Consider the following 19907-nt stretch of genomic DNA (forward strand, 5'->3'; position numbering starts at 1 on the left):
CTATTGGGTCATGTAGTCTTATAATGAAGGTATAGCCTTTGGTGTCCCCATTTTATTTAGGGAATTCCTGTTTGATTGCCTCTCCACAAAATCCTGGTTGCATTTTTTCTTTCTTATTGGTACATAAAATCTTACAATCACTGGTGCCTTAGTTCATACAAAATACAGGTTACAGGTAATTAGAGATTTGGTTTTGTTTCCAAAGGAAAATATTTAGCCCAGAATTGGATAGGAAGACTCAGATTGATGTTTACATGTATCATTTTGCTTCAGCACACATTAAATTTGGTCAAAATCTTGCTACATACTCTATATTGTTAGTAAAAGCATCAGGTTGCAATAAGATTAGTGAACTTACTTTGAGAACTGTAAGTAATACCACAATATAAGGAAGAATTGTTTCTATGTGCACTCTACATTCCCAACTTGAATTCTAAGACCCTAGAAGTCTAAGTTTATATTTTTAGTAATGTCCTGCTGCCTTGTATAGTATTGGGCCCATATTAAAGATGCAATAAAACTTGTTGAATGGTTGGAGAGCTGAAAAATGAACATATGAAATGAAATACAGTTGTAAGAAACAGAAAAATTTCTGTAAATTTGTGTGGGGGTGTGTGTGTGTGTACAACCGAACGCAAAGAAAAGGTCAATATCAGGACACAAGAGAAAAGACAGCTTCTGAGTCGATCTTCATTGTGAAAACGTTTTGGCCTTGCCAGGATTTGATATTATGGAAGAGTGCTTGGGAGGAGATTGGAAATCCTATCTACAATGCTTGCTCCAACAGATTCAATTCACAGCCTTAGCAGGTAATAAAAGAAGCCTCTGGACCATGTAAGAGATTGCTCTGGCATAGCTAGGTGCATTGGCCATTTTATGTATTAATGCCAATCTCAGATAAATCACTTTTCTGGTCTGCTGTGGAAGGAAAGAGGATATTTCTTTCAGTAAGCGAATGGAGGATTACTGACTTGCTGACCTTTCCTGACTGTGATAAAAGATGACTTCTTTCCTTTCAGCAATACTTCAAAAATGGAAATTGCTCTTTTAAACGTACGATGTAAGAATGAAGTAGGGAGCCAGCTATTATTCCATAAATAGATGGTGGCAGAGGGCATCCCTTGAGAAAGGGAGAGTTCTCATTAGGCCTATTTTTCTGAGAGCTGTCAGTATGCATGTATTTGCATTTAAAGATTGTGGAGAAACGAGGAAGCAAGTCTTGACCGGATATATTTTTAAGACTCTATTCTTATTCCTGCTACACTTAAATATAGTGTGTAAAATACAGCACTCTTAAATGCCTTATGCTATGTTTGTTATGTGGATTCATATGTCATTTTCCTGATGAAGGAGTCAGGAATGCAAAATTATTTTGCCCCACATTGTTAGATCCAAATAAGAATGGAAAATAACAAGGCACGTATTTTCTTTTGACCCAGGAAATGTGACAGTTTCCTAGTATTTCAAAAACAAATAGCTTTTGCTACGCAGGCCATAGGAAAAAGGAATGGGCTAAAGGGTTAGAATTTTCATTTTGTATGTCCAAGAGTCTTTTGAAGGCTTGAGAAATGTAAACAAATGAGAAAATTATAATGTAGACTACGTAGTAATATCAAATACTGACAGAACTAAAATGGCCTGTCGGAAGTCCCACCATATTGCTCAAGTCTTTTCCTGTCGATCAAGTCTTATAGGGCTCTTCTTTCCGTGGCAAAAGTTGTCAAAATCATTCCTTTGTCTTGTGTTCTGAGTGTATGTGGCTTCGCTACCAAACTTGAAGATATTGTTTACAACAAAGTAGGGATGGTGTATTATACCAGTGGACACTTTTGATGATGAATCAATTTGTCTTAAGGGCCTAAGGCTATCTTCTGTCATACAGAATCAGAAAAATATCCATCAAAGCTTGATTGTCAATCAATCAATAGAACTTTCTTTTTGGAATTAAAACTTCTAAAAGTGGAGGGGAAAAAAAAATTTTTTTTTCAAAGTGGATGCTTTTCTTTGGCCCTGGAAAAAAGCTGTGGAAATGACAGATAATTTGATTGCCTATAATACACTGTGATTACAGTTATTAAAATCATTCCACCACATCATTTAAACACCTAATTTCTTTTTTAGTTTCTTTGCCAAAAAAAAAAACCTTTCCTTTTTTTGTAGGTGTTTATGTCATAGGAAGCAGTCCTTTATTTGAAGGTTTTTATCTATGTTGTAGGTGCACTTGAGATTGAAATACATACAAGTCATAATCTTTTCACACACACACACACACACACACACACACAAAGAATAAGCAGATTTGCCTTTAGGAAACCTGATAGCAAGAAAGTGGGATTTTACTTCCCTTCTTTTATTTAACCCCAGGCTGAATTGGGAACACAAATGTAGAGACTAGGTCCTGACCTTGGGTTCACTTGTCCATACTTGTGTATAATCATTTTTTCATACGCATAGTCACTATGTTAGCCAAGGGATGATCTAACAATAGTTGTAACTGTTAGGCTGACTTGCTTAAGCAGTCATGTAGGTCAAATCACCAGAGACTTGGATGAGTACAATCTTTGTCCATAGTCAATTAACATGTCTGCTTCCACAAGCTTGGTTCTACCTGGACTTGATTCACCTGAGCCCAAAGTGGCACTAGAGTGAAGACAGTAGAAACCCCAGTTGGTAGTTATTTGTGTGATATATTACTGTAAAATCCTCAAGAGTAGCTATAAGCACAAAGAAGCAGTCAACTAAACTAGCATTACTGGAGAACACACATGAATGATGCTCTCTTATAGGCCAATGCAGAATGTCGATGTATCCTAAAGATAAGATGGAGAAGAAACTACCATGAGTGATTTCAGAGATTCCAGGACAGTTTTCATGTTATCTGATAATGATTGATTTTCTCCCCTTAGCACATGACTTTGATCCAGAGAAAAATAAACACAAAAATGGAGAATTAATACTACAATGTTTTTTACTTAGTTATATTCTACTGTAAGACAATTGGAACCAATTTTTGATGGGGGCAATAGAGAGTGTTTAGCACTCCCGGGTGGGATGGGAAGTTTGTAAACAAATCTTCGTGTACTTTTCAATTCTTGTTTGGAGAGTTAGCACAATATGAATATTGAACCATTTAAAACAAGGATCTTCATCTAGATTTTCTTGCATCCAACTAAACCTGGTTTAATCAAAACAGGAAATTATTGGAAGAACACAGGAGTATTTTATGGACTATAAGGCAACTTGACCTCACTAAGAACTGAGACCACCCACTCTTGTTCTCTCTGCGTCCTACAGGATTCTCTCTTGACTACTTCTCTGTGCATATCTATTTCATTTCTTTATTCTTCCCAGTTTGTTTTCTTTGCATCTCTGCATACCCCAAAGCCTATAGTTTATGCATTTTATTACTAGCTACATGTAGAGACCAATTCCAAATTAATAGGCAAGAGAAACAGAGTGGCTAAAGGCAGGAACTATCTCTGTCTAATCGTCTTTGACCAGGGGTGTAGGGTCATGTGGTACAAATGTGGCTACCTGCCAAATCTTCTGTTTGTCTCTAAGAAACCATTATGGGTGGAGCATAAACTCCAAAGTTAATCAATTCCATCAACCAGTCAGATTTCTACTTTTTTTTTGTTTTTTTTTTGAGACAGAGTTTCACTCTTGTCGCCCAGGCTGGAGTGCAATGGCACATTCTCGGCTCACTGCAACCTCCGCCTCCCAGGTTCAAGTGATTCTCCTGCCTCAGCCTCCTGAGTAGCTGGGATTACAGGCACCCGCCACCACGTCTGGCTAATGTTTTGTATTTTTAGTAGAGACGGGGTTTTACCACAGAGTTTCACCATGTCGGCCAGGCTGGTCTTGAACTCCTGACCTCAGGTAATCCACCAACCTCGGCCAGATTTCTACTTTTTCTCATACCTGCACGCTCTTATAACATACAATCATGACTAAATGGCAGCACTTGGAAGATCCAAATCTTTGACTTCCTTTTCCTATTAAATAACTTCCCCCAATCCTTCCTCTTTGTATTCCATAAGTTATAAACAATTTAAAAAGTGCTCTCATTTCAAAATAGATACCACAGAAACCATTCAAAGTACATAAATGTATGCAATTTATATATATTTATACTTATAAATAAAAACCAGCCCAACTTCAGGAAAATAGCATATTATAAGTGATTTCTCCATCCAAACAGCACAATAGTCAAACAAGCCTAACTGAAGCCAAACAGCACTTTTGGTTTGAATGAGCATAAGAGGGCTTAATTGTTGTCTCATCTTTTAGAGCATTTCTGAATCAAAGATGTCATGCAATCACTGGTAGCAGTAGTTTGCTGTATTTTGGCTCATACTTGTAACATCCTCAAAGCTCAAATGCCTGACTAAATATGTACTAATGTTTATTGACTGTGAGACAGACAGGGAAAACTTATTTTTACTCAAGCCTGAACAATGGGGGAAAGTAACTCAAAATATTCCATGTCTTACAAGTTGGCTGGAAAGATAAGCGCTAAATACTGAAGTTTGTACAGAGAAATATACTGAGCAATGAATTTTGCAAAATTCCTCTTCATTATGAAGCAGTGAAAAACGCTAATGTCTTCAAAGAATATAATTGGAAATTTTTAATGAAACAGTATGTCCCTATAAGGATTTCTATATTGTCAAATTTATGCCAGTGTGTTCCAATGGGAAACGGCATTTGTACCTTGTGGTCAAATGAGAAACATACTTTTCATGATTATAAGTGTTAAATGTTTTATCACAACTTATTTTGCTGCCTTCACACAAACCATGTGCCTCAAAGAATTAACACAATCATCATAGCTAGATAGTGTTTAAGAAATCACCTAAAAGTTAAACATAGGAAAACTTGTGCTTGATGTCAGAAGTTGTCACACCACTGACCACTGATATAGACAAAGACAGACCTACTCTCCAAACATGCTTTGATGCAGGAGAAGTTTGCTCGGGAGAGGTTACCAAGCATGATAGTATTATCTGCCTTTTTGTTAACATACAGTATCAAAGACTAGCAAAGTAGTCATTCTTCTCCATTTAACCCTTAACAATACAACATTCCATTCATAAGAATCTTAGGAGAAATGCTTCCTGCTGAGGTTTAAAACAATTCCTTCAATGTCTTTGTTAACTATATTTTAATCTAAAAATTAAATAGAATGTAGGGATGATTTTCATTTATTTTACCTTTATGATGACAAATTCAAAGCAAGCTGAGGGGTAGCCTATGGTACCATCATTTCATATATGTAGTATTTTAGGGTTAATTCCATGACTGACTGCTCTTACCTAGTGTAAGAATGCCTTCAGGTCATCATAGACATAGCTTCATACATGCAAATGTAGCATATATAGAATTTTTTTTAGATACAATTTTCTTCATTAATCCTTGTCACGTGTAAACATTGAAGTATTCAAGGTTTCTGGTGGTTCGATGGCATGATTTTCCAGTACTTGTTCCAAGTTTCTTTTATAACCATTATTTCTATGAAGTCATTCAACTTGGAAATAATTGCTTGCCAAAACTGAGTTTCTCTGGTGAACCACTCAACACAGCTTTAGTTTTACAAAGAACACCATTCTTTGTGTGCTGTTAATCTTGGCTTAGAAACACCACATATTTTCCTTCCCAACTGAACAGTTCAGCTCCTGTTCTTTTAGTTATACTTTGGAACCATTAGAGTTACTTGTAGAATACAAATGTGAGTCACCTAGCTGATGACTCCTTGAAAAAAGATTTTCCACGTATGTGTACATATATTATATATATGTATAGGGACACTCTGCCCAGGACATCATTCAGTAGTTGTTAGAAATGTGAGGACTTCTCACAGTCCCCAAGCCTGCCTTGTATAGGAAACACTGTTGACATTTTATTACATGGAGTTTTATTATCTAGTCTGATTTTAACTTACTGGGATTAAGGTGCTATGGTACCACGACCAAACACTTGACATAGAAGTTAAAAAGTCAAATAAATTAGTGTTTCCTGTGAAAATACTTGTAAGCACTTAATTCTAATTTCTGGGTTTTTTTTTTTTTTTTTTTTTTGAGATGGTGTCTTGCTCTGTCACCCAGGCTGGAGTGCAGCAGCACGATCTCGGGGTCACCGCAACTTCCACCTCCCAGGTTCAAGCAATTCTCCTGCCTCGGCCTCCTGAGTACAGGCGTGGGCAACCACGCCCGGCTAATTTTTTGTATTTTTAGTAGAGATAGGGTTTCACCATGTTGGTCAGGCTGGTCTCGAACTCCTCACCTTGTGATCTGCCGGCCTTGGCCTCCCAGAGTGCTGGGATTTCAGACGCAAGCCACCGCGCCTGGCCTAATTTGTGTTCTTTTAATCTTAGTTAACATCACATTTCTGAAAAGCTATGAACAGAAAATAATAGCATGAAAATTTGATAATTTAGGTATTCAGTGGTTTAGTCTACAGAATACAAAACAATTTCACTATCAATTTACTTCCTAACCAAAATGACTTAAAACCCATCAAAATGGAACAGTGTTGACATAGCATGTGCCTGATTTCATAATTCAAACTGCAACAGCCCATACGGCCATTATGGAAAAGTAAATTGAAATTGCTTTTCTATGTTCACAGTGAAAGCTCTGAAGGCAAAGGATTTTTTCTTGTCAAATTCTAGTGAAACTATGTCTCCATGTCTTCCAAATTCAGAGAGACTGGGTCATGGATAATTACTAGGCAAGCCATGTTTGTAAAGGTGATTTACTCAAGAGTATGCTGTACAAAAATGAAAGCACTTATACTGAAAATACATCAAATGAATGCTGCTACTCCATCAAATTAGAGTAAGGCCACTGAAAAGGAAAATTTCTAAAATGACAGAAAAACTGTGAAAAGGTTAGAAGTTATAACTTAAGTATGGATATATCTGAAAATGTGATATTAAATATATCATAGGCTTACAGGGAATTTGTAGTTATTTTCTTCTTAGCAAAACAAATATACTGTGATCCTTGCAAAATGTGATGGTTCCTATGAGACATGAAAAAACGTCTTGATGACAAATATATATTTTATATTCAAACTGATTTTATCAACACAAGCAAGTTTGCTCAACTGTGGTTCTATTTATATCTTCAAGAAAAATTTTTGGGCCAGGTACAGTGGTGCACGCCTGTAATCTCAGCACTTTGGGAGGCCAAGGCAGCAGATAGCACTAGCTGAAAAGTTTAAGACCAGCCTGGGCAACATGGCAAAACCCCATCTCTACAAATACAAAAAATTAGCCGGGCATGGTACCACGTGCCTGTGGTCCCGGTTACTTGGAAGGCTGAGGTGGGAGGATAGCTTGAACCTGGGAGGCAGAGGTTGCAGTGGGCTGAGATTGCGCCACTGCACTCCAGCCTGGGTGGTGACAGAGTGAGACCCCTTCTCAAAAAAAAAAAAAAAAAAAAAAAGAAAAAGAAAAAGAAAAAAATATTGGCATACATGCAAGTGAATTTTATTGAATGTCTAATTTAAATTGCTTTCCACAGACACTCACCATTTATATACATCAAAGGGTGATGAGTTTTGACTTTATCAGTTTCTTCACACATGCACATTGGACACACACATGCTCATGCACACATACACACTGAATTTTTAGTCTTTCTAAGAAAGAGATAATACAGACAAGCCTGCTTTAACACTCTGCAAACATTGAAAATTACACAAAGAACAAAATAGTATATCAAACCCTCTAATTATTTCCAATTGTGTGATTAGAGTCGGAATAATGGAAGCCAACACTACATCTCCTTTGTGTACATTTTAAAACAGAAGGTTAAAAAAGATAGTATTTTTTAAAAATAGTATTCCTTTATCACTGATCGCACAAAGGCTGTGGAGAATAGAAGGATCTTGGGAGATAATCTGTAATAAGAAATTTAAAAATGTTTTCAAGTAAAATCAGCATGTCATATTAAGATGTTTTCTAAATAATATATATTTTGAAGGAGAAAATGTAATGAATATATGTGATTTAGAAGCGTTGTCTAAAGAGTTTACACAACAGAGAATACACAAAGTCAAACCACATCCGTGAAATCACTTTTATTTTAATTTTTTTCCACATAGATAACTTCATGTCAACTACAAAAATCATGAAATGAAGAACTGATTGTGAAACTGCAAACTCAAAATCACTGGAGTGATAAACAGGTTTTCCCCCAGATGACTTAAAAAAAAGTAACCAGGATACCATGAATTCATGTTTAAGTAGTAAACATGTCATATATTTAAAAATAATAAATATAGAATAGCAGTACAGAAACTAACAGCATAAACAGCATGAAGTATATTTTATTTTTTAAGACAGATGAAATTTCTAGGCACAGTTTTAGGCATTAAAGAGGACACAGAGGCATAGGTTAGAGTGCGCTGCTCTGTACAAAAATACAGTCTGAATAAATTACATTGCTAGCCATACAATTAGACGTCACTTACCAGTCAGTTCATTGCATGTTTAATAATATACAGGTACATGCTAATCCATATATATCATTTATATTCAAACACATAAGTCTCTCTATATTTATGTCTTTAAAATTTACATGTTGAACTTACAAAAAGCTAAATAATTGTGCAAGAAATTGGAATAACTAGCCCTGCTGAGTATTTTATGCTATATGTGTGAGTATATATGTGTGTGTATACCTCTATCTATAGATATAGCTCTATATCCATAGATAGCTAACAATGGGTTTGTGGCTAACAATTCTGCTTAAGAACACATCAAACAAACCTAAAGCTGCAAAGACATAATGTTAATGTAGGTGAAAATTTCACTTGTGTTTATTCTGATAGACAAAATTGTAATTCAGATGTGAAGCAACAATTTTCATGTTGTACTGAGATTGTTAGTAATGAAACACTTCCAAATATTAGTGATGGTAGAAATACAGCATAGGGCTCTTTGCTGGGAAGGGAAAAAAGTCACATAAGAAATCTAGTTTTCAGTAAACTGCAAATATGTGTGCCTCAACCTATAACATATCCTGTCACTTTGAGCTTGTCATATTGACAGAGAATGAAAACTTGGTAAGACTCAAGATGTGATACTGGTTTAACAAGACACTGCATCCTCTACTAGGACCAAGAGAAGTGACTCATTGGTGTCAGCACTAAACTACTATTCTTTCATTATTCAGGAATAAAGAGATCTCAGAACAGAGAATGTTTGGTTGCTGAAATCCCTATCCAAATATTGTATTTCTCATGCTGCTCTGACAATATGCAATTAACTGCAAGACAGTCTGCCCCACATTTTACTATTTCTCAAAAACTTGCTTCAAAAGACTCTATAATATTATCTTTCTGGAAAATTTCCACTCATAATTTCTAATGATTCTTTACAGAATCGTATGTTTTTATAAAGGTTTCTGTCTATGATGTATTTATTCGCTTTTGTCTATCATTGCTAAAGTAAGACTAAACCTGGTACTTCATATTTGTGATTTTATAGAAAAGTCATAAGTGTGTTTTTTAGCATTTGGATAATAAAGTAGGTTTTTTTTTTTTTCTTTTGGCTGTTGTTTTTGGCAACCATTCTTAAGACTAGCTGAAAGTAGAACTGTGCTTTGGGAGGTAAAACAAATTATTAAATACTATCGATGTGGTCCTGGTCTTAACAGATTTTGCAATACAGTAACACATAGCTACTTTTAAAGTAATTTTTCTAATGCTTCTTTCTGCAAGAGGGCCAAAACCAGAACATACTGTTTTAGTGTCTTTGTTAACAAAAATAATTATTTATAACTTTTATATTAGAACTGTATATTTGATATAAAAATATGTTTATAATTAAGCTATCCAAATTTGTATATGAAACAGAATTAACACAAGTTTGCAGCATGAGATTAGTTGCAAACTTATTCCCTATTATTAATACTTCCTTCCATTGAACAGTCAGTAAGTAATTCCCTTAACATAAATCTACCCTAAGTGTGTGCACAAATCGGTTAGCCCATCAGTTAACTTTAGAGGACCAGGTGATAACCAGATGAATTCTACTCCTCTACTAAGACATTTAGATATTTATATAAATCTATCGCTATTCCTTTTTTTAAAAAATGAAGACATTTAAAATACTTGCAAAAAATAGCAGCCTTCTATTTTAATGAATTTTACACAAAATGATCATCCTAATTGCTATTCTCTTTTCAACTACAGTGCTTACAGGGAATCATTAATTTTCAGATTAACACCATTTCAATTTTTATTCTTAGGCAACTCTATTAACACTTTCCAGTGAAACAGTAAAGAACATAGAGCAAAAGCTTTAAGGTACCATACTTTTGCATGGTAAGTATGAACAATCTAAGCCTCTTAACAATGCGTACAAGGTTAGTGTTCAAACCACTTCACTAGAGTAAATATTAATTTTATGTGTAATAGGCAAATGTATGTGGAGGGTTAAGGAACAACTAATTACCATTTATACTAATGGTTCACCTTCTATGAAAACATGGAAGCTTGTTACATATGCACACTTGTTTGCTGCAATGTTTGGCAAATGATTTAAAGGGTACAAAAGCAACTCATGCAGATTTCTTTCTGTTTGCCCCAGGAAAAACAGAGATCCTCAATTCTTCCCCAGTCTAGATAGGGCTGAGGCACCAATTTCTAACCACATAATGAGAAGCACATGTCTCCAAGTCTTGACTCTCCTCCCAGGGAGATGCTGATTGCCAAAGCATAACCTCCCATTAAAAAGAGTATTCTTGAAGGTGGAATGTGTACCATTAACCAGTTACATTCACAACTCCCATTAGATGCTGAAGGGCAGTTCATTTTTCAAGGGCTCATTCAAGCAAACAACCAACAGCCAATGTAGTCATTGGGTAGGATAAGCAGGCAGTAAGGGCTCTAACAGTGGAATCCTTGTCAGCGCAAAGGAACTTCTAAATGTTGCTTATGCCAACTGCTCCCCTGCAGGCAATAGGAGATTGAGGCAAATCTCATTCCAACTAGTTTCTCACAATGGTTGCTGTCATATAGACCCTTCATTTGTCAAGAAAAACGATATGAACATATTGGAAGTTTGCAGCATTTGCCTATGTCTAATCAGCTCTCTTAATTTGTGCAGATTTCTAAAATGGATGTAAAAGCTGGTTATGATGTTGACAGCCAAAAGGCAAAAAAGATTAAATCAACTGAGCAAACTGCTTGATGCTCCACAAGTGTTTTAGAAAATAGTAAGTTAGAAAAGATGCAGACGTAATCCTTTTGTTGGATGGTGGTGGTTGTTTTTACTTTGAGACTATTGGTTCTAGTAGTAGTCTTCATAGTTCTTAGGGTTCAGGCAATAAAGGATGGCACCCCCAAACGAAAATATAGTTGCACCCCAGGCCAGGCCATAACCCCAGTTGAACTCATGGTAAATTTTCAAGCTCACAGTTTCAATGAACTTGATTGGGTAAAGGACCAGGCTGCAAACCTGTAAAACAACTGAAAGCAAAGCAAATCAAAATTAGAAAATGTTATTTACAGCAAATCAAATAAATATATAACTGTATATGTATGACAGTAACTTTGTAATCAAATATACATAAAGGCCAAAAATTTTAATGATTGCTTGTTCTAGATGGTATACTTTAAAATACTAACAATGTTTTTGTTTAAATACCTTTTCCCAGTATATAAGAATTATCCTATTAATTAGTAAATCATTATTAGTATTGATGAAATAATTAGTGCAATATAATAATTTATACGAGCATACAAAGTAGTGATTTTCACCTTACAAATATAATTATCATTATTATTATGCCAAGTAGTACTAGTTAAACTAAATTGTGCCACTACTAAAACATGTAAGTAGCTCCTCAAGAATAGCGACCCCAGCCAGGCACAGTGGCTCATGCCTGTAATCCCAGCACTTTGGAAGGCCCAGGTGGGTAGATCATGAGGTCAGGAGTTTGAGACCAGCCTGCCTAACATGGTGAAACACCGTCTCTACTAAAAATACAAACATTAGCCCGGTGTGGTGGCGTGCACCTGTAATCCCAGCTACTCACGAGGCTAAGGCAGGAAAATCACTTGAACCCAGGAGGGGGAGGTTGCAGTGAGCTGAGATCGCACCACTGCACTCCAGCCTGGGCGACAGAGTGAGACTTCATCTCAAAAAAAACAAAACAAAACAAAAAAATAGTGACCCCAATGCCAACTGAAACTCTTGTTATTTATATATGCTATTAAGGAATTAGGAAATTCAAATTAATTTCTATTGATGCAACCAGTCAACCTGTGAGTAATAATGTGCTTTTGATGTTGTTGCCGCTTTGCAATACTAACTCATACCAATATGTCAGAAAGCCCTACCATGATGTCTTTGCTTACATTACTCTGATCCAAAGCTACTTTCATTATTTTCTTCTCATCCAGTCTATGCCTCCTGTCTTTAAAAAGTGGCTTAAAAGTTATTAACAGATGATATTTTCATATCTATTTTCCACCTACTTTCAAAAAAGAATTAAGTCTCTAAAGGCAAGAGAGATAATGGCACAGGAAAACCTAGGCTAATTATGGCTACTATAACAGAGGTCAAAAGGTAGCTCTTAGTCCCTGGCGAGATCCTAGTTCTGTCAGGGCTAAAGGGAAAATATGATTAGTCATCCCGAATAAAACAAACCAAAATAATCAGGAAGGGAAAGTTTATTTTGTTTTAGTTTTGTTTTGTGTTGTTTTTACTATCTAAAATAAAATGAAATTTATCTTGTGGATATGCACAAGAGATAATGTCTTCCACTTAAAAGTCTTAGCTTCCTATTAGATCAATTATTACGTAATTTTATTTTAATCAGTTTAACTACAATTAGTTAACTACAGCTTCATTCTCTACCATAGGACGGCTTCCACCCTCAAGAAATAGACAATCTTTTCCCTAAAAAATACGGAGTACAGTTATATTTAACAGGGGTTGGCAAACTACCAAATCTGGTCTGCTTTTTTGTTTTTGAAAAAGTTTTATTGGAACACAGCCACACTCCTTCATGTATGTATTTTCTATGCAACAATGGCAGAGTTGAGGAACTGCAAAAGAAACCACACAGCTCACAAAGCCAAAAATATTTACTTTCTTGCCCTTAACAAAAAAAGTTTGCTAAGCCCTGATATATGAAACAATTTTATGGGGTAAAATAATTTTTGTTTAATTCATCTTAAAAGAACAAAAATGTGAATAATTAAAGAAAAGGAGGGAACAAATTGACATAGTAAAACTATGTACATAAATATTTTTGATATAGCTTATATTTTTTAAAAAGAACATTAGGATGGATAGTGTGTTTAATTTAAATGGAATTTTATGTTTTAACATGTACTCTCATCTATTTTTAGCACATGTAAAAGATTATTACCAGTATGATGAAGCTTCCTAGAAAGTCTACATAAATAGTCATTTTTCTCTCCCATAAAACAGCAAATTCATGAGGAAATGATTCCTCAAAATTTCTTTCTATAAGGCCCTGGCTAGGTGTCAAAGGACCTACCTGGAACTAGATATAAAAATACCCAACATTTCTGCTGTGTAGCCCAATACTGCTCTGGGTCAGCACTTTGCCTACCATTACTACTGAGAGTGGATACATAAGTAAGTTTGCATAAGAGGATACGCTACTGATATCCAAAACAGAAATCAGACTTTCTCAGAAAAAGTTTTGGTTGTTGTTAGGACTCAGCTGATGGCATATTATATGACCCACACTTCATCTATTTCCAGCTGGTAAGTGCTAAAATGTGCATTAATTTTAAAAAAGCCCAGTTGGCTCTGTGCCTTTGTGAGGAAAAGGGAGCTTTCATGTTTTAAATGTCATAAAACCAACAAGAAGTCAATTACTATCAACCATGACTACAGAAAAAAAAATTCCAAAGTTGCCAAGTACATTTGGGAAAAAAAAAAGGCACTTCTCCTTAGGTTTCTATGCTCCGGTCACTTGTCAAATACGCACTGATCCTATCAGGATATGACTGAAACAAGGATGTGAGTTACGTATAGTAATTCATTCACTCATTCAATAAATGCATCCATTCAATAAATATCTGAATGTTTCTAAAGTGATACGGTTTAAGGCATTACTGGTATCAAAAGAGACAAAGCTGCTACTCTCATGGGTAGTCAGTCCGTTAGTAAACAAATATAGAATATAATGTCACATATTGCTAAAAGACAAGAAATGCAAGAAAGCAGACAGGACACAGGGATGAGGGCTGCTCTTTTAGATCAATTGTGAGAGAAGGCTGCTCTGAGGAGGAGATACTGAGCACAGATCTGAATGAATTGGGGGTGCAGAACAACATAGCGGGGACCGAGCATTCCGAAGTGAAAGGCACAGGCGCTGCAAAACTCCCGACACAGGAGCACATCTGGTGCATTGGAACAGAAGTCAGAAGGCTGTGACTGCAGTACAGAGAGCAGGGAGGGAGAAGCATGAGATATGATGGAAGAGACAGCAGGGGCCCTTCGTGGTTCATGGACAGCCTGTGAACCATAGCTAGGGTCTAGATTTTATTCTAAGTGTGACAGGCAGCTGGTAGAAGAGTTTGAGCAGAGAATAATGAATCTGAATTACTCTAAAATAATTACACTGCTTCTTTTGTGAACTGACTAGTCCCCGGGTGAGGTGTTTACCTAGGCTGCTTTTACTATTCATTTCAACGTGTTTTATTTAGCAAATATTTGGCCTCCATGGTATAATATAATGATATAATTTCCCTCTAGTGGAAAAATGGAAATACAACTCCATTAGGCTCCACTGGCATAGTCTCCTGAACAGCTTTCTTAGACTTTTATTGTGTTGGAGCTCAATAAAAATTACTGTAAAACACTTCGTGCGTCTGAATTATTCGACTCCCTTTGGAATCACAGAGAAAAATGAATGTAATAGCAAAACTGAGAAAAATATAATTCTGCATTTGTAAATAATTTTCTCCATGTAATAAAATTCACAGATGTAGGTAAAAATGCCTTCTTGCCTTTCACAGATTCTGTAGAGGGAAGAAAAAAAAAACCATAAAGAGTTCAGAAGTCAAGAAAATACCATTATACTATATTTCCATTTTACTACCAATCAATGAAACAAAATAGGCATTGGATATGGTATTCTCTATGCTCTACCTCAAAGATAACGTAGGTATAGTTCTGGAACATTTCAGAATCTTAAGAGATTTGGGGTTCATTTTATGCCCTCTGCACTTTTTTGAAAACAGGCAATGAAACTATTAACCATGAAATTGTGTGGAACAGAGGCATGACGGGAATACCTACTCATTCTTGTGTTTTATTCTAGTTTTAAGGGGATATTTTTCAGTGTTTTCAATATTAAAATATTCAAAGCATTGATATTGAAATATTCGTTATTTTCTTCTAAGGAGGATATTTCAATATTTTGACAAACACATATTGGGTGCCTACTGTGTGCTAAATGAAGGGGATAAGATAGATAAGACATGGCCCTCGCCCTTTGATAGATTCATACTCTGATAGTGCAGACAGGCACACAAGTAATTACAAATCAATGCATTCAACAGCAATAGTAGAGGCATGTTTACTTATAATACGTTCAACACACATTTACTGAGCTCGAACATTGTGCCAAGTACTGATTCAGCTTAGAGAAAGAAAGGAGGGCTTCAGAGGGACATCATTTGAATTGCTTCTTAAAGGATGGATGAAAGTTGGTCAGAAGAGGCAGAGGAAAGAAAAGACCTCTAGGAAGATGAAGCAGATTATATAGCACTTATAGGTGTAAGAGAGTATGGCTAGAAGCAATTCGCATGGGTAAAATGAAGGGCGCATGCACAAGGCCGTTTAGTTCATACTATAATAGCATAGTGTTTCATAAAGTAATAAACTTTCGTTTCTCTAGGGAGACCATCTGAGAGGTTATTGTAATCATATATGCGGTTGGTGTCCTATCCATATATTTTTATCCTCACCACTTCAGCACATGCTAGCCTGACTTCCAATTGCCAGCACCTGCATTTCTTTGCCTGAGTTTCCTCTGGCCACTAAAGCTACTTAAGCTGCCTATGGGGCAGGCCAGGTCCAGAAAATGAACACTGCTCTCCCTTGATCATAACCGACATTTCTCAACCAATGACTCTCAAATTTGCTGTGTTAATACCCCAGCTCTGTAGTCCTCCGAATGAGATAATTCTCGAGGTGTGTGTTCTACACAGGTTTTCAAAGTTTCCCCAAGAAGACTAAGCTCCAGCTGCTTCAAGTGACAACTGGCTTGATAATGTAACCTTTTAATGGCTGCTTTCCCATCCCTGTCTCATTTTCCATATACCTTATCATATCCCTTCTTTTACCTTGCAAATAAAGTATATTCACTTGATTTCTTATCTCGGGGTTTGCTTCTGAGGAAATCAAAGGGACAAGTGACAAGACCAGATGTTTATTTCACAAGGAGACCTCATGTGTTGTATCCAAGACAGATTACATGGGGAAGAGACTAGAGAAGGACAGGCCCCTAGGAGGTCATTCAGTTTGTGGGGACCTGTGGGCAGTGATGACTAAGGTGTCATCAGTGGGAAAGAAAAGCCAGGGAATCTAAAGAAAGACTAAAAGAAAGAACTGAAAAACTAGATTCTCAAGAAGGCAAAAGAAAGGAGTCACATGAACATCTTAAAACAGTCAAATATTGCCATAGAAAAATAAAACAAAGTAAGGGAAGACCAAATTTGGGGACTGAGACGTTCCATTTAGGGAGAAATTGTGGCCTCGACTAAGGAAATAATGATGGTGTATGAAAAAAAAAAAAAAGGTATAAAATTAGGAGATAATTTAAAGGCAAAGGTTGATAGGCCCCACCAGCCAGGTTGGTCCCTAAATATAAAATTGACATAAAAGAAATAATAATTTGGAGAATAAAAAGCATTTGCCAGTGAAAAGTTAATATGAAGGTATCAATTTATTTTCTTTTTAAAATTCAATTTGTAACTACTAATGGTAGCAGTATGAAATTAATTATTGGGTTGTGATACTGTAAATTGTTCTAGCCAAAGTGTAGTTTGATAACGGTACAGGGAAATTAACATGGAATCTAAATATTATGAATAGAAGAACTCCCTTTCAGTTTGAAATCTAAACTGAATACTGATTTTTCTACCCAAATCTAGACTTGAAATGGCTCCACAGTATCTTATTGTGACTTATAGGATGGTGACGAGGGCTGTAAAACACAAGTCTCTAATCAGAGATAGCTCAGAGATGGAAATCAGTTGCAGGTCCCTGAAAAAAAAAAATCACCTTTCTATATAAACAATCCTTATAGGAGGCTTTCTGCAGATATAACATAAAGGAATCATCCTTAATAACATAATAAATGGGGATTCTGTATGTAAAATCAAATTATAAAAGAGAATTTTCTGCAATTTGTATTAAAGGTCTGGGGAAGAAAGAAAACACTCATCCTACATTCCTGTGGGACATACAAATGACCTGCAGAAAGTTCGAAACCAGACAATGAAAGAAGAGAACCTGGAAAGAGGCAGTCCCTCTAATTTCACCAAGTCTTTAGTGAGAACTGGATGCCAGTTATCAAAAGCACATCATATATTACCTATCACTGTCAGTTACACAAAAAGAAATATGCTGTAGTCAATTGTACTGGAAATGTGCATAGCTTTCATTATGTGCTATGGTTTAGCCATGCTGCACTGATCAGTTTGTGGTCTTTGTGACATCTCAAGGTACTGAATTCCTTCAGCTGTTGTTCCCAAGAAACGAAGTAACTGGAGTTACACGATGGACTCCAACCGTAGTGCACAGTTGGTAACTGAATTCAAAATCAAGGCTGATTCTGCACTGATTTTTCCTATATGTGATATGTACTGAAGTAAAGATAACTGGGGAATCCTCATTCGGGCTTTCAAGTCAGATAGGTATCCTGAATTTAAACGCTAGATGTACAACTTACTAGTTAAAATAACCCTGGGAAATTACTTAGTTTTTCTGAACCTGTTTCTTCATTGAAAATATGGAGAAAATAAATAGCTAACTTTAAGACTGTTATATCCGAGACAGTGTATGTTAAGTGTCTAGCACTGTGACGCATGACAGGTGCTTAATTAATCATTCTTATCAGCATTATTGTTATAAAAATATCTAATTCTGAAGTCTAGATTTCTAGGACTCGTGAGAAAGAAGGCTGTGGAAAAAAGGACAGTATTTTAGATGGGCTACAGCAATGGCTAGCTCTTAGCTCTTCTAGCAACTATTCAAGAAGGTAATAAGGCCACCCTAAATAAAAGACCTCAGAGAAAAAAAAAGAAGACAAAATCTTTAAAATCTGTTTGGCTATCTTTATGAGACTGAATTATCAGTTTTCAGTAAAAACCCTTAGAGTGGCCGGGCACTGTGGCTCACACCTGTCATCCCAGTACTTTGGAAGGCCGAGGAGGGTCGATCATGAGGTCAGGAGATCAAGACCATCCTGGCTAACATGGTGAAACCCTGTCTCTACTAACAGTACAAAAAAATTAGCCGGACGTGGTGGTGGGTGCCTGTATTCCCAGCTACTCGGGAGGCTGAGGCAGGAGAATGACGTGAACCCGGGAGGCGGAGCTTGCAGTGAGCCGAGATCGCCCCACCGCACTCCAGCCTGGGCGACAGAGTGAGACTCCATCCCAAAAAATGAACAAACAAACAAACAAAAAAACCCCTAGAGTATATTTTATACCACCAAGACTGTCTACTTGTATAGTGTAGGAGCCCAACATATTAAATAAGTAAAAACATAAATATATGAAAAAACATCCTTTTGATAATTATTACTTTTTTGAGCTCTTTTGGTCTTAGCTTTGTAGTCATGTGAAACTAGCTGCTTCCTAAGACCCCAAAAGAGAAATGGCTTAAATAAAAAAAACCTGAATTACAGTTACTTGTTTAGATGTCTGTTTTACCCCATCAGATTATGAGCTACGTGCCTTAGTCATTTTTATATCATTCATTCAAAAACTATTTATTGAGTGTATATGAGTACCAGGCATAGCACACAGTACTAAATCAAGTAAGTGTGAAGTCTCAGACAGAGAGGTTTCCAAGCAGTAGTAGCAATGTGTCTGTTTTGATTTTATGTACTGCATGTGTCTCAGCAGAAAAAAAGACTTTTTATTTTATTTTTTTCCTTGAGACACAGTCTTACTCTGTTGCCCAGGCTGGAATGCAATGGTGTGCTGTCGGCTCACTGTAGCCTCGAGCTCCCAGACTCCAGTGATTCTCCCATCTCAGCATCCTGAATAACTGGGACTAAGACTTCAAAGCTTTTTACTTTATTAGTGAGTATCTGTGGTGATACTGTGGCCAGTTTTATAGGTGTCTGATACTGTGTTTAGCCTGTAATAGGCACCTAAGAAATAGTTGCATAAATAAGTGAGGGAGTCAGTGGTTAATGGACCACTAGATTAAGATTCAGAAGGCCTCCCAGGCCCAGGTCTGCCAGTAGCTACTAGGCAATCTTGAGCAAGTCACTTAAAGCTTTGAATCAGATGTACTTCTGGATTCCTTCAGCCCTTTGGACCTTCGTTTTTATGACACCCCCAATTCTGACCAGCCTTCATGGGTATAAGAAAATGAACACAAACAGTAGGGGGCAGCAGAACACTTCTGTTTTGTATTTTTAGCTCAAACTACCCTTTAAATCCTGAGAAATTTAATCTATTCCAATCTTGAAACAGCTTTTAAAAATCCATCTAACAGCCTAGATGGTTTTGTCAGTGTCTTCATTATTGACAGTCACAGAAGCTTATTTTGCAGTCTTCAAATCAGATATGACTGACAGGGTAAATTGAAGGCACCATCGAATGTTGCAGTTTGAGTCAAAAAGAACAATATATTCAAAGGTTTTTTTTTTTTTTTTTTTTTTTTT

General features: G+C 36.3%; 1 protein-coding gene across 1 annotated transcript in view; it reads right to left on the bottom strand.

Moving 5' to 3' along the window:
• Positions 1–8063: 8063 nt before the first annotated feature.
• TMEM47 (transmembrane protein 47) overlaps positions 8064–19907 on the bottom strand; it is a 31164-nt gene continuing 19320 nt past the window's right edge. The window contains exon 3 of the mRNA XM_025373280.1: positions 8064–11481. Coding sequence (XP_025229065.1) covers positions 11303–11481 — 179 coding nt within the window. The 3' untranslated portion in view covers positions 8064–11302. The remainder of the gene's footprint in view (positions 11482–19907) is intronic.

Source organism: Theropithecus gelada, chromosome X (genome assembly GCF_003255815.1).
Source record: "Theropithecus gelada isolate Dixy chromosome X, Tgel_1.0, whole genome shotgun sequence".
NCBI classification, from domain to species: domain Eukaryota; kingdom Metazoa; phylum Chordata; class Mammalia; order Primates; family Cercopithecidae; genus Theropithecus; species Theropithecus gelada.